Below are 15,493 nucleotides of genomic sequence, written 5' to 3'. Positions count from 1 at the left end.
AATAAACTCATCCAGATGATGCATGGAACATGTTTTTTTTTTAATTTTTTTTTTTAATTTATTTATGATAGTCACAGAGAGAGAGAGAGGTAGAGACACAGGCAGAGGGAGAAGCAGGCTCCATGCACCGGGAGCCCGACGTGGGACTCGATCCCGGGTCTCCAGGATCGCGCCCCGGGCCAAAGGCAGGCGCCAAACCGCTGCGCCACCCAGGGATCCCCGGAACATGTTTTTTTTAAAAAAAATTTCACTTCTTATTTTAAAATAATTTTAAAGTAAGAGATATGTTTCAAAAATAGTGTTCTTTTTGCCCAGCACCCCCTACTGTTAACAAATTACAAAACCATACTATAATTATTGAAAGCAGGAAATTAACATTGAGTTGGTAAAATTAACTATTTTATAGACTTTATTTGAATTTCCCAGTTTTCTCACTAATGTCCTTTTCCTGGTATAGGATCCCACATTTCATTTATTTGTCAGAATGTCCTCCAACCTTGACACTTCTCCACTCTTCCTTTGTCTTTCACAACACTGACACTTTTGAAAAGTAGCAGTTACTGTGTAGAATGTCTCTCAATTTGGGTTTGAGAGACCCAGGCTTGACTCTTAGCTCTGTGACTTTCTATTTATGTAGTCTTGGGCAAGCCACTATCTCTGGGACTCAAGTTTCCTTGTTGGTAAAATCCTGACTTTATGTTTAAAAAATTGAATGAGGCAATATATATTAAAATGTCTGGAATATGTGACCATACAACAAAGGCTAAGGCTTTTGTCCTTGTTCCTGCCCTTCAGCTGTTTTGAGTAGAATTGTGTGTTAAAATGTCTTACCCATATCTTAATGCTTTCTTTTATGGATAAAACAAAAAAATTATTTGGCCCTAAAGTGCTGACTCAGTGTCATCATGGGAAATAGCCACTGCTGTACTGTGTCAACAGTTCCAGGTCTGTGTCTCTGTTCTCTCTCACTGTCGACCCCTCCCAACATCAGTATGCCCGCCTGGAAGGGCCTCCTCTTTCCCTGATTCTCAGCTTGAGACATGGGGGGATCCATTTTTCTGTCATATATTCATCAATGATGTACTAAATCTACCAAGTACCAGGAACTGTGTTACGATCCTGGAGAGGGTGATCATTTACCTCCTATCCTTGTTGATTTTATGGCTAATGGGGAAATGGTCAGGTAAATGGTCAATTCAATGTGATCAATTCTATGAAAGAGGTAAGGCCTAGGAGCACATAAAAAATTCCTAACCTGGACTTGAGGAGAGTCAGGTTGGGGAAGGTTTCATGACAAAGGTGCCATGTTTCAGGTACGGTCTGTAGAATGTACAGAAATTAGCCGGATGGAGGAGGAAAGACAGCAAAAGGCACGTAGTTTAGAAAGAGGCGTTAGAACTGTGTGTGGAGTAAAAGTAAATCGGTTCTGAAAAATAAATCTCCTCTGTTGTAAACTTGCAGCTTGAGAGAGATTTTGTGCCAATACCTCAGGGGCTCAGAAACTTCACCAGGAAACTTCTGGCCTCAGGGTTGTGTTCTGGAGGCTGCGGTTAACAGACCTAAACCTTTAGATATTACACTGAGCTGAACTCTTCCAACATCTGTGAACTGAAGCAAAATTTAAGGCTACAATTGGCTGCTTGTTTCCATTTCAAAAGTATAACAGGTTTGCCCCTTTTTGACAGAGGAATTTCTTGCTTCAAAAAAATATATATCAAGGGCCACCAAAAAAACCTTTATAAACTGACCCTTTTAACTGAGTTGGCAAGAGAGGTTTTAAGGCTTTCCTAAGCTTTCTTCTGTTCTACAGCACTCATTCCTGTGGGCTCAGAGGTTTGGCGTGGAGTCCAGTTGACTCCAAAGCCCCGGTAGTTGGCAAGTGTTACAAGTATATTATCTGTTAAATATTGGAACTTAGGAGACTCTAATATGAGATTTTCAAATTAAGAGGTCTCTTTGTCAGTTTCTAGTTCACTCTCCTCATCATCTTCACTTTATTTACATCTGGAGGATAAATAAGCTGAATTCTTTTAGTTTTCCCCACAGGCAATATTTCCCAAACCGTAACTGCTTCTAACTCAAAGCAGTAATATTGCATACCGTCAACTGGTGTATCAGGAGGTCCATTAAGAAGGTAATCTTGTTACTAAACAGAACATCGGTGCAATTTTCTGAGCAGTTATTGCAGGTGAGGTTGTAAACATTGATTGCATTGCAGAGACACCTAATAGAAGGAGAGAAACACCATTTGTAAAACTTGAACAACTCTTCTCTAAACAATTTAAAATACATAAAATGAATGGTACAAAAGCAACAGGCACAGGATAGAAATCACTCTGAAAAAACAAGCCAATTATTAGGTACCAAGCCCATCAGCTAGATATAAAAGCTTACACTTTTTTTATCCAAAGCTCAGTGATTGTTAGTATCTAATACTTGCCTCTGACTAATTTCTTAGTTACACAGCAGATAATGGAAATGTATTTAATTAATAGTCTATCTGATAACACCTATTTAAAATTTTTCTTTTTTAACTTAAATTTTACTTAGTTAATATATAGTGCAGTATTGGTTTCTGGAGAATTCAGTGATTCAATACTGAAGTATAACACTGAGTACTCATCACAACAAATGCCCTCTTTCATTTTTTTAAGATTTATTTGAGAGAGACATCGTGTATGCACGTGTGTGGGACAGGGGAGGTGCACAGAGAGAAGCGGAGAGAGAATTTCTAGCAGACTCTCTGCTAAGGGAAGAGACTGACATGGGCTCAATCCCATGACCTCAAGACCATGACCCAAGCTGAAATCAAGAGTCAGATGCTCAACCGACCAAGCGACCCAGGTTCCCCACAACAAGTGTCCTCTTTAACACCCACCACCCATCTAGCTCATTCCCCATCCACTTCCTTCTACAAACCTTCATTTTGTTCTCTATGGTTAGGAGTCTCTTACAGTTCGTTTCCCTCTTTCTTTCCCACCCCTTCCCATATGAGTGAGATCATATGGCATTTGTCTTTCTCTGACTTATTTCACTTAGCATAATATACTCTAGCTCCATCATGTTGTTGCAAATGGAAAGATTTCATTTTGATGGCTGTGTAATATTCCACTGTGTGTGTATACATATACATATATACATACCATATCTTCTTTATCCATTCATCAGTTGATAATGTCTTTTTTAAGATTTTATTTATTTATTTGAGAGAGAGAGAGAGAGAGAGAACAAGAGCAGGGGAAGGGGAGAAGCAGAAGGAGAAGGAGCAGGCTCCTCACTGAGCCTGATGAGGGGCTCAATCCCAGGACCCTGAGATCATGACCTGAGCCAAAGGTAGACACTCAACCAACTGGGACATCCAAAATAATCTAAGATTAGATATCTATCACCCAGGAACTCCAAGGCCTAGAACTTTGAATAATACCCCCCGCCTCCCCACCCTGCAAAGGGTCTGTCAAAGCTCCTCTTCCCAGATCTCCTGGTCCAAGATAAAGACAGATGAAGGAAGAAGGGAGAACACCTGAGGAGAAACTAGAGGCTTTCTCTGTGAGATAAGAACTGCAGAGTTCTGAGTGAGCACCCTACCTGCTTGGAGGCTGTGTAGACATGGATTCAGAGGGCCTCAGCAGAGGAAAACCCTGAGAGTACAACAGTCTAAGGTCAAAATGATCAAAGAAATGTTCTTTTTGAGGGATAAAACAAATTTATATGCCATTGTTCAAAGAAACCTTTGGAGCCATAAACCCAATGGGCACTCTTCTGGATACTTGGAACACTATTTAAAGCCTACATTGCCTGAACAATCAATGTGGATTCTGGCCTAACTCTCCTGCTTAGGTCCTGTGTAGAAATGTTTGATGTAGTCCACCAGCACCAATCCTGGAGGACAGTGCTCCTACAGGACCTGAAGCATCAATATCATCTGGGAGCTTCTTTGAAACACAAATTTCCAGGCCCCACCCCAGACATATTAACTAGAAACTGGGGGTAGAGACCAGCAATATGCGTTTTAACATTCTCCAGGTGATTCAGATGCATCTTCAAGTCAGAGCACCACTGCTCTAGAGTAGGGGCTCTAATTTTGAGCATTGGAATCACCTACAGATTTTAAAAAACATACTTGCCTGAGTTTCTCCGCTGGAGATGCCAGCTGGATGAACTCTAGACATCTGCATGTTTCAAAAGCTCTAGGGGGCAACTCTGACGTGCAAAGTTAAGAACCACAGGTTGAAGGACCACCACGTGAGTATTCACTCACCCAACAAATACCTAAGTGCCTATGATTTTCCAGGCACTGCTAGGTGGACGAAACAGCCAAGCTCTCTGTCCCCATGTGGGAGACCCCTGTTGTGCTTGTAATCATCTGTTTGTCTGACAGAGTTGGACCTTGCTTCATATAACCGTTAGGTTCCTAAACCCTGGGCTTAAGAGTATATTGGTTAAGAGCAGAGACATCAGAGTAAGATACATCTAGGTTAAAATCCCAGTTCTACCATTTGAGATTTTAGAAAGTCACTAAATTAACATCTTAGCATCCATTTTCTCACCTATAAAACTAGGATAACGATACCTAGACTTCACATAGGTATCATGAAGATTAAATGAGTTAATAGCTGTCAAGTACTTGGGAAAGTGCCTGGCACATGATTAAAAAGAAGTGATAGGCTTCATTTGGTTTATTAATCTTATTATTCTTGTTATGAATAAGGCACCGACAAGATGTTAATAAGTTGAATCAAATTAAGGCATGCTGTAAGAGCTATTATTTCCAGGATAATGAAGTACCTTGTTTACTGAATGTTTTCATGGTACACTGCCATCAATAATGAAAGGATTCTAGGCTGCAGAGCACCAGGAGAAGGCTCAACTCTGTCAGCTTCACTCAATACCTGAGGACTGTACGGAAAAACTTCGGCCCATATGAAATCCATTGTTTGGAAGCTCTCATTAGCAAGTACTTCACAAATGCAAATCAGCACCATTTATCAGATAATACAGATTTTCCAAAATACTGCTTTTCTTTTTAAAAAGTAACTTGTATTTATGATTATAAAAATAATTTTTATTTACTTTAGTTAAAAAAATAGATTTTATACCCAATATGGGGCTTGAACTCATGACCCTGAGATCAAGAGTCACATGCTCTACCGACTGAGCTAGACAGGTGTCCCCTATAAAAATGATTTTTAAAATAATTTAAATAAATTTGAGAAAGACAAGGACAAAGAAATAGTAAAAAACCATCAAGAAATAATTTGGTATTTGTACTTCAGGTCTTTTTCCCTCTCTATTCTTGTAACTGTACATTTATTTGACAAATACATAATGAATATTTCTCCATGACATTTAATATTCTGTAATAATGGTTTTCAGTTTTTTAAAAAAGCAATGGAATGCTTTCTCACTCAGAAGGTTAAAAGCTTATATAAAATCTTGGGGTACCTGGCTGGCTCAGTCAGAGAAGCAGAAGACTCTTGACCTCAGGGTAGTGAATTTGAGCCCCATATTAAATGTAGAGATTACTTCAATAAAAAACCTTACAAAATTTTACTCAGATACTTAAACCACAGAACTGATAAAGTCAGAGCTCCTCTGACTGAAGCAGAAGTGGGGAACCCAAAGCTGACTCTGTTGCCTCACCTCAAAAAGCCCTGAAGGGTTCTTCAGAGACCTGAGGGTGTGTTCCCATCAAGTGCAGTAAAAACTTGATGGGAATATAATTTTGATATAATTTTTTATATAATTTTGATATAATTAAGTTACCTTGGTAACTTTCTGACTAGGAATGACAACCATGGTACAACATGCACAAAAAGGGTATTAGGTGAGAAGCACCGCCCTCTTCCTTATGTCCCTCAGCCACTCAACCTCCGATCTTAGAATCACCGTGGTCGCTAGCTTATGTATCCTTCCAGACATAATCTATGCATACTGAAGAGGTTTTTTTCCCCTATACAAATATTATCCTACAAGATTTGGAGGTTGAACGGAGTCGAGGCCATCTTCCTGTGGCTCTTGGATGTGGTTGCTATTAAGCAAGACTTGGAAATATGAGGCTTTCCTGCAGCAGCATTCCAGGTTCCATTTTCCAGCTTCTGGGTGTCAAGAACCAGTGGGCTTGTGCTACTCTATTTGATTTCCTAATCTCTGATCTCTATCCATTCTGTGGTTTCTGGGTGTGAGAGACAGTTATGCATGGCATTAAGTTATTTCCTTCCCAAAGTATGTTGACCTCAGAGGGAGCAGTGCCCCCAGTGGATATGGTTCGTAGTGTTTTGGAGTCAACCCAGTGGTCTACAATCACTTCCAACAATTTTGTTAAGCATCTCATATCTTATTTTAAATCCCCTTTCTGATGAAAATACTTATACTGAGAAATACTGCACAATTTTAAAAGGATGAATGGGGTTATACAACGGATATAACATTTGTTTCCCAATCAATCCCTCACTATTTTTGTGTTAACCTTCAATGTTACAAATAATTCTGTTTTAATAGATCTTTTAGTTGCAAACTACAGGAAGAAAGTTCTGGTTGACTTAAACAGAAAGGATATTAATTGATAGGCTATTGAATATATTGTAGGATTTAGAAAACACAGGCCATCCAATTTATCTTTCTGTTAATTATTCTTGTCCCCTAAAAGTTTTTTATTGGAGGTTTTCAGGTTTTTCTTAATGAGTTAGAAGGGTTCTCTCATAAATATAGTAAAAGATTAATAATGTTGTTAGTATTTTTTCCAGTTTATCTGCTGTCTTTCCTTTTGTTCATGCTATTTTGACAGAATTTTTTTATGTATTGAAGCGAAACAATTTTATGTAGCCTAACAATTTTTTTCTTTGTGGTTTTATTTTTCCTTCCCATCCTTTGATTGTTTAAAAAGTTCTTCTTCACTATGAGATATGGTAACTATACATTCATATCCAGCCCTTTGTATTTATTTTTTCTTGGATTATCACTGTAAGTAATTTTATGGTTTTATAATTCACTATAAATTCATTTAGAATTGATTCTGGCATATGGTGGGAGCCAGAAGCCTAAATTTACCACCCCCCTTTAAAGGTCACCTTTTCTCTACTGGTTTGAACTTTATCATATAAATATATTATATATTCCCTGGTTTCCTACTGTAATTGATAATTTTGTTAAGCATTGTGCCATATTACACAGTTTTGTGTATTGTAGTTTTATAGTAGGATTAATAAATATAATTGTAGATCTTCGAAGACATGAAAAAATGAGGATACTGCATTTAGAGTGACATGTGAAACCTTATAGTTTTATAATTGTATCCTACTTTTCCCTTTTGTTTTGATCTATAATTTTTACAACTTTGATTTTTAATTTCTATTTTTCTGTTTTGTCCAATAAACACAACTTGTCTACAATCATTTGTGGAACATCAATAAATATACCTATAAAAAACACAAGGCATAAGATTTTGTCCTAATGCTCTCTTTACCTTAAAGAAAATGCATTTACTGGTAAAGCATGGAATGTGCATCTATATAATCTTTTGCTCACAAAACCCCCAAAGAAACTTCTACAAGAAACTACTTTCTGATGAGAAAAAAAGTGGGGCGGGGGGGGGGCAGAAATCTCAGGGTCAGGAAAAACTTGTCCTCTATTTGAAAAGCACCTGTCTTAGAAAGATCACTTCTTTGAACACAGCCTGGGTGGTCTGCTCAAGCAGCTTTCCCTGTAATTTAAGACTCAAATGACTAGAAGCACTTTTTAACATCAAACAGAAAGCCCCAGATTTTAAAAGTATCTTCTAAGAAGACATTAAAATCTTACTGTCCATTTTGTCAAAAGTACGCTGTGGCTGGGCTGAGATAAGGGCCCAAATAATCACGACTACACAAATGCATCTTGTTTAAGTAAGTCTTCTCACTGAAAATGTTTGCCTCTGAAAAACAGAGGACAGAAAAGGAATCACAAAACTGGGTATTTTGGCAATTAAGTACAGTAACATACTTACATACAAGCAGGATAGTAATAGAAAGTAAGTGTAGAACAACTCAGACATTAGGATTAGTACCTACACACTATGAAACAGTTAAACAAGAAAAGCCCCAGGTGGTTGTAGCCTAAGAGGACTTGATAACTTAGGAAGTACATAGTTTACTCTATATTTTATATCCTTATGCAGTTTGCAGTGGTTAAGACTTTTCAGAAAATACTGTTCACCAAAATCCACCATCTTAAACCCGTATCAAGGTAGCAGGAATTTAAAAACTGCCATGGGCATTTTAAAACCAGAGCCCCAGTACATATTACAACATATCAAATTCCTTTGGTTTGCATTAAGCATGTAATAAATGATATGTAGTTATATTCTCAGGGGAGGTGAATGACTCTAAGTTCCTGCAGAGCAAGATTCTATGCCAAGTAGGCACACCAAGTACCAGAGTCCCATCCATAGAGCTGGAAAGAGAAGCTTGGGATTTTCATCACTCTTTCTGCCTTCATATAAGAAAGGGATTCACTTTATGTGGTAAGTGTGGAAATGTGACAGGTCCTCACAAAACACAGAGGATGGTTAGCAAATGATATAGAATTAGTTTTAGGAAAGAAGATTCTTGAGACCGAATTAGAACACACAGACCTGGGGCAGTATCAGTTCCTTAGGGGAGGGAGAAATTAATGCTAAAGTCAGAGCCTCCATATGTAATTTATATAACATATTTGGTTTGCATTAAGCATTTAATAAATGGTATATGGTTTATACAAATTGTCATTCTCAAATTATGCTTTGTCTTTATAAATCTCCAAACTAAAATAATTTTCAGAAATAATTTTATTTATTTCTGTATTTATTTATTTATTTAGAGAGAATGAGCAAGGGAAGGAGCAGAGAGGGAGGAAAGAATCTCAAGCAGACTCTGTGCTGTGTGTGGCGCCGGAGTGGGCCCTGATCTCATGACCCTACTTGAAATCATGACCTGAGCTGAAACCAAGAGTCAGATGCTTAACTGCCTGGGCCACCCAGGCTCCCCTAAAATAATATCTTTTATTAAAAATTATTAAAAAGAGTTATCTGAAACTAGGGAGGTCCAAGTGCAGTTAGAATTCTAATGCCTTACTGGTCCCACCAAGTGAGTGGTTGCCCGCAGGATGAAGCCTTGTGATCTAGGCCTGGCCTTGCAGGAGTGGCCCACCTGAGAGCTGCATGTGCCAATTCCTGAGGCTGAAAACAGAGACTCCTGTCTCACTGAGAACTCCTGTCATTGAGAACTCTATTCCATTACACAACTACTCTAAGTTACTTCTGGGTAAGTTCCTTTAAAAAAAAAAAAAAAAAAAAGATTGATTGAGAGAGAGAGAGAGAGAGAGAAAGAGAGAGACAGCAAAAGTACAAGTGGGTTAGAGGGGAGAATCAGGCTCCCGCTGAGCAGGCAGTCCAATGTGGAGCTCGGTCCCAGGACCCTGGGATCATCATCTGAGCCGAAGGCAGACGCTTAACCGACTGAGCCACCCGGGCACCCCTCCTCTGGAGAAGGTCCTTGACTGGCTGAGCCTCTTTAGAACCATTACAGTATGCGTACTAGTTGGCGAACACAGAGCTACCTACTGAAGGTCTTTCTTGTTTCAATCAGAATATATAAGAATACACAACTGTGGAATATATTAACACACTAATTACACTTTCTACTATTTTATTTTTTTTCCACTATTTTTTAAACAGTCATTGGATTGAGTAGAGGTAGGAACCATGCCACTTACTTAGACAAAACATTTTATGAATGCATAATAAAACTTCAGATTCAAATTCAGGACTTAGGGATTTTTTTCTTTAGACTCTTTTATATAATAGCTCTCTAACTTTTCTTTGATACTGAGAATCTTGGCCCTCAAAGGCATCAAGGATGACAGAATTAAAATATCCATAATTACTCACTTTATGCTACAACCCACAACAGTTTCTGAAAAGCAAAATTAATATTACCACCACTAATTCTAATTGCTAAAAACAGTTAAAACATATTTTGGCATCTGCTGTATGCATTCCTCAGCTCTGATCACATTGTATCAGCCACACTAGCAGATTATCAGCTACAATATAGTCATTTCCTCACACCCCTCTTCCTTTTTCTCCTTTCAGTAGTATTTATTGCCGCGCCCCTCCCTGCCTGATCCAGGGATGGGCATGAGGGACATGGCAAAAGTCAATTTCTACCCTGGAGGGAGTTTCTAGCCTCCTGGAGAAACCACAAGGCACAGAAGCTTCCTGCTGAGGGGCAGTCCCTCAGAGGGACACAGCTGGAGGTCAGGTCAGGGAAGGCTTCCTGAGGGTGGTGGCCGTAGGTCTGACCAGACCCCGGGGGCCCAGCAAGGTCACCAGCAGGACGGAGGCTGGTGGGAGGTCCTATGTGAAGCAGCGCCAGGTGGTCAACAAGAGCCATGAGGCGGTGCCCACCAGCTTCTTCCAGGCGCTGATCCTGGAGGCAGCAGGCAGGCAAGCTGAACTCCACTGCCTGGTGATGCCCAACGTACCTGTGGATTATTCAATTTTGACATTCCTGGAATCACAGGAAAGGTAAACTTGTGACAGAATTTGGAAAGTTCTTTTCTGCAGTGGACAATGGGACATTTGGATCAGCATGAACCGTGGATGAAGAGGAAAGCTGGTGCTGTGGAGACTAGTCTAAACCCACCCCGCCTTTCTTGTTCTTGCTCCATCTGTCTGATGCCAGAACACCTGGGGTGGGCAGGGCCAGTGAGGGAGCCAACATCCAGGAACAACAAACCTCAGCTCAAGACTGGTGGGAGGTTCTTCAAGGGATGCTAATAATGCTGCTTGACCAAATGATCTTCACTGTGGGGATATAAATGATATGCACCCTACACTTCAGTTTGCATTAAAACTCAAGGTAATAATCACAAAGGATTATTGCCTCTCACATCACATTCTACAACATAACATTTTGATAATACCAAAATTAGTTTTTAAATTAAACTATTTTCCTAATTACAATGATGCCCAGAACAAGGAGTAAGAAATCTTCAACTAGATGTGTTATCTCAAGGGTTTCTTTTTTTTTAATCGGTCAATTTGGTAGTAGAATTGGCAATTTAATTATTCCATAGGGACATATTCTATTTTTAGATGGGAAAATCATATATATCTTAAGTACAAACCTAATTAAACTTTCTTCATTTCCTAAAATTAACCTCCCGCTGAGAAGGTGTTATGTTTCAAAGACTAGAATAATACATTTAAAAATGTAGGGTGAGCATCAAATTAAAACATTAATTCTAAAGTCTAGTGTTAAACTCTATCTTGTCTAGTAACAAGACAGTTACCACTAGCAAGTCTTCAGATATGTTTGTAAGTAGGATCTGGTTATGTAATTTTAAATTCACAATTAAACATGCGGGCCCTGGAGAAGACCCCAGGTGGTTTGCAGTGTTAAACAGCAGATTAAAGTCGACAAAACTAATTTCTTTACTTTAATCTTATTAGTGCTACAACAGCTGTCAACTGTAACCATCTCTGTGCAGCCTTTTGAGACACAAACAAAATGCCTCAATATGTCAAATGGAGAAGAGTATTTATCAATCACTATGGCTAATTAGCTTGCAAAACAATTTTTTACTTTTATGTCTTAGGGAAAGTTATTTATTTTTAGTAAACCTTGATCTAAAAATAGATATTTGGACATATATTAAAAGAATCCTGTTTAGAAATAAGGAATTGTTTATTAGCAATGGGCTGTGTTCCAGATTTCACCCACACTGGCAAATACTTCTTACTAACGTTTACTGAGGGCTACGATGTAGAGGACACATGAAGTGGTGCATGGCCTCCAGCTCCATCATACCTGTATCAGTTACTCCATGTGTGCCATCTGATTTACGTTCTGACAAAGCTATTTAAGGTAACAATGAAATTTTTTTTTTCGACTTCACTGCTAGATCTTCCCTGAGCATTTTCTCTTATACAGACAAATAGCTGTAAGTGGTTTTGGCTTATTTTTCCTAATTTCTATTAGATCAGTTCCTCTGTCCCCCCTTTGACCCCTAGGTGGAAAAAGGACTCCACAAACATTTCCTGCACCTACACCAATAAATTGCTGCTCAAATCCTAAACTAAAAGTCCAAAACGAGTCAAACAAGCTCTCCCCCACCAGAAGTCAAAAACTAAACAAACAAGTAACAATAAAAATAAATGCTCTAGCAACTCACAGGAATAAGGTCAATACTCTTTCTATAAGATATCAATGAAATGGTACTTTATTTTTATTAAAATAGTTAAAGTTAAATGTTCACATATCAGACACAATAAGGAATAGAAAAATAGATACCAGAAAGATGGTCAGTCCTAGCTGCCAATCTGATAACTGATGATCGATCATTCAGTCTTTTTAAAGCCTCAGTCTCTCCATTTATATAAGTGATAAAATTGGTGAAGACATGCCAAAGACTCTGTTAAGTAAGTCTAATACATTTATAAGGCAGTTTCACTACTCTTGTATTTCTGAAAATGTCGAGTGTTTTGCAGGGGTTCAGAGCACTCCTTTGTAAGGTTCTCTCTCTCACTCATCTTCTATCCATGAGAATAAACAAAGTGCCAAGTACCTGGCAGTAGAGGTGTGTTAAATGACTGAATTCCTCTTTTGTCTGGTTAGAACAGTACAAGCAATAGGGCTTAAGTTAAGATAGCAACAGCAATAATAGATGAGTGAATAAGACTGACATCAACTTTTCTCCCCCAGGTGTGAAATAAATAAGGAATAAGTAACTTTTACTTTTCCCTGAATTGTCATTTGCCCAATTCACTCATACCTAAATGTCTCTGATACTGTTCCAATGATATTAGGACATCTGTGTTGGAATACCAAATGTTTACTGCTCCCTAAGCTCATCCTATTATTTCAGGCCTCCATGATCTTGCACATGCTGTGCTCTCTGCTAACTCAGGAGAGTTTGTTAACTTGGCAAACTCTGAATCTTTTCTTTTAAAAGCCAGTTCAGGAGGGTTCCCCTTTTTCCACATCCTCTCCAACATTTGTGCTTTCCTGCCTTGTTAATTTTCCCCATTCTCATTGGTGTGAGGTGGTATCTCACTGTGGTTTTGATTTGTATTTCCCTGATGGCAAGTGATGCGGAGCATTTCCTCATGTGCTTGTTGGCCATGTCTAGGTCTTCTTTGGAGAAATGTCTGTTCATGTCTTCTGCCCATTTCATGATTGGATTGTTTGTTTCTTTGCTGTTGAGTTTAATACGTTCTTTATAGATCTTGGAAACTAGCCCTTTATCTGATGCGTCATTTGCAAATATCTTCTCCCATTCTGTAGGTTGTCTTTGAGTTTTGTTGACTGTATCCTTTGCTGTGCAAAAGCTTCTTATCTTGATGAAGTCCCAATAGTTCATTTTTGCTTTTGTTTCTCTGCACTGTTGGTGGGAATGTGAACTGGTGCAGCCACTCTGGAAAACTGTGTGGAGGTTCCTCAAAGAGTTAAAAATAGACCTGCCCTATGACCCAGCAATTGCACTGCTGGGGATTTACCCCAAAGATACAGATGCAATGAAACACTGGGACACCTGCACCCCGACGTTTATAGCAGCAAAGTCCACAATAGCCAAACTGTGGAAGGAGCCTCGGTGTCCATCGAAAGATGATGGATAGAGAAGATGTGGTCTGTGTATACAATGGAATATTCCTCAGCCATTAGAAACGACAAATACCCACCATTTGCTTCGATGTGGATGGACCTGAAGGGTATTATGCTGAGTGAAATGAGTCAATCGGAGAAAGACAAACATTATATGTTCTCATTCATTTTGGGGAATATAAAAAATAGTGAAAGGGAATAAAGGGGAAAGGAAAAAAATGAGTGGGAAATATCAGAAAGGGAGACAGAACATGAAAGACTCCTAACTCTGGGAAACAAACTAGGGGTGGTGGAAGGGGAGGTGGGCAGGGGTGGGGGTGACTGGGTGACGGGCACTGAGGTGGGCACTTGACGAGATGAGCACTGGGTGTTATTCTGTACATTGGCAAATTGAACACCAATAAAAAATACATTTATAAAAAAATATATATATAAAAAAATAAAAGCCAGTTCAGATGTTATAACCTTCAGGTAAGACTCTGTGCCCTCCTCTGGCAGTTAATTACTCCCTTTGTGCTCTTTCTGAACTTCGCATACTTCTATAGTTTTACTTGGCATATTGTACTAAATTACAGCCTTCCCTGTTTAGCTCACCCCCTAACAAGTGAGCCTCCCAAGGATATGGACACTGTTTTACTTATTTCCACAGTTCTACTGCCCAGCACATAGTTCACAATCAGGATTGTATTAATCCCCTAAGTGAAAGGTAGAAATGTGACATGACATATGTGTTTGTGAAAACAACTGGGAGCACAGATATCTAATGAGTGTTTAATTCTATTTAATGGGCCAAAGGATGTCACACACCTTGCAGTGGGGAGGACAAATGCCCCAAATGCCACTGGTGTCCCGTGTCAAAGCATGACAATTCACAAAGCCCCTTTATATATGTTAGCATTTCATCTTCACAATGACCCTGTGAGAGGAATCTTTCCCTCATTTTCCAGATGAAAAATACTATAGCTAATAAGGTCTTGAGAGACAGGTCTCACACCAAATGCTGGCAAAGCTGGTATTTGAACCCTAATGCTCTGACACTAAATTCCAGTTGAGTTTAGTCCATTAGTGCATTATATTCCCTTTTCTCAAATTCAAAATACAGATATTTTTGGCTTGAGTTCCAAAAATCAACCGAGTGGGAAAGTGAATATGTTTACAGAAGTAAATTTTAGCCCAACATACCTTATGTGTTATATTGTGGTATGTATTTGCAAAACATGATATATTCTCCATCCTATGTTGGTGTTTTTCAAGAATTCAAACCCCAGAAGGTGGCAAGAGAAGAGAGTTGCAAAGTTAGGAAAGAGCTACATAACTGATAATTCTGAAAGTGCGGTTTTCAACAAAACTGCTGTGTTATACTGTCTAGAACACCAAAGGACTTGGCTACAACTCTCTATCGATTATTTACTACATTGACACTTTGCCCATAGAAATTCATTGTTGACTTCATGAAGGAAGTTAATAAGAAAATTGGATTCACTTAATAGAAATTAACTTTACAACCATCTTTGCTAGAATACATCAATTTGAAAAGGTGAGCGATTTGTATTTACCTTAACTCAAACGCCAATGTAGAGATTTATATGTATTTTGATTTTCAATAAGGCAATTAACCTGATCTTTGAATCCATAGCTAGACTTGGTGAAAATAATTCCCAGGAGAAGGTAGTATTGTAAAGAAAATGGCAAGCAAGTGAGAGCCTCAGAGAAGTTGTGAGTAATATCCCAGGAGTGATTTAACAATGATAGTCCAGTTAAAGATTTTCCTAAGGAGATAGATAACCAAAAAGATTTGACAAAATATTACCTGAGAGCTTTCTTCATAGAAAGTAAATGCCTTAATGTAGACTGGACTATGAAAAAAAATTCAA

The 15,493-nt window shown here is 38.7% G+C and overlaps 1 protein-coding gene across 13 annotated transcripts in view; it reads right to left on the bottom strand.

Moving 5' to 3' along the window:
* The window catches only part of SCAPER (S-phase cyclin A associated protein in the ER), a 435,057-nt gene that overhangs the window by 129,741 nt on the left and 289,823 nt on the right, over positions 1–15,493 (bottom strand). For all 13 annotated transcript variants that reach the window (XM_035708613.2, XM_025472080.3, XM_035708615.2 and 10 more), the window contains one exon: positions 2,101–2,224. In XM_035708613.2, coding sequence (XP_035564506.1) covers positions 2,101–2,224 — 124 coding nt within the window. The remainder of the gene's footprint in view (positions 1–2,100; positions 2,225–15,493) is intronic.

This window comes from Canis lupus, chromosome 30 (genome assembly GCF_003254725.2).
Source record: "Canis lupus dingo isolate Sandy chromosome 30, ASM325472v2, whole genome shotgun sequence".
Classification (NCBI taxonomy): Eukaryota; Metazoa; Chordata; class Mammalia; order Carnivora; family Canidae; genus Canis; species Canis lupus.
This window is presented reverse-complemented; position numbering and strand designations above follow the sequence as displayed.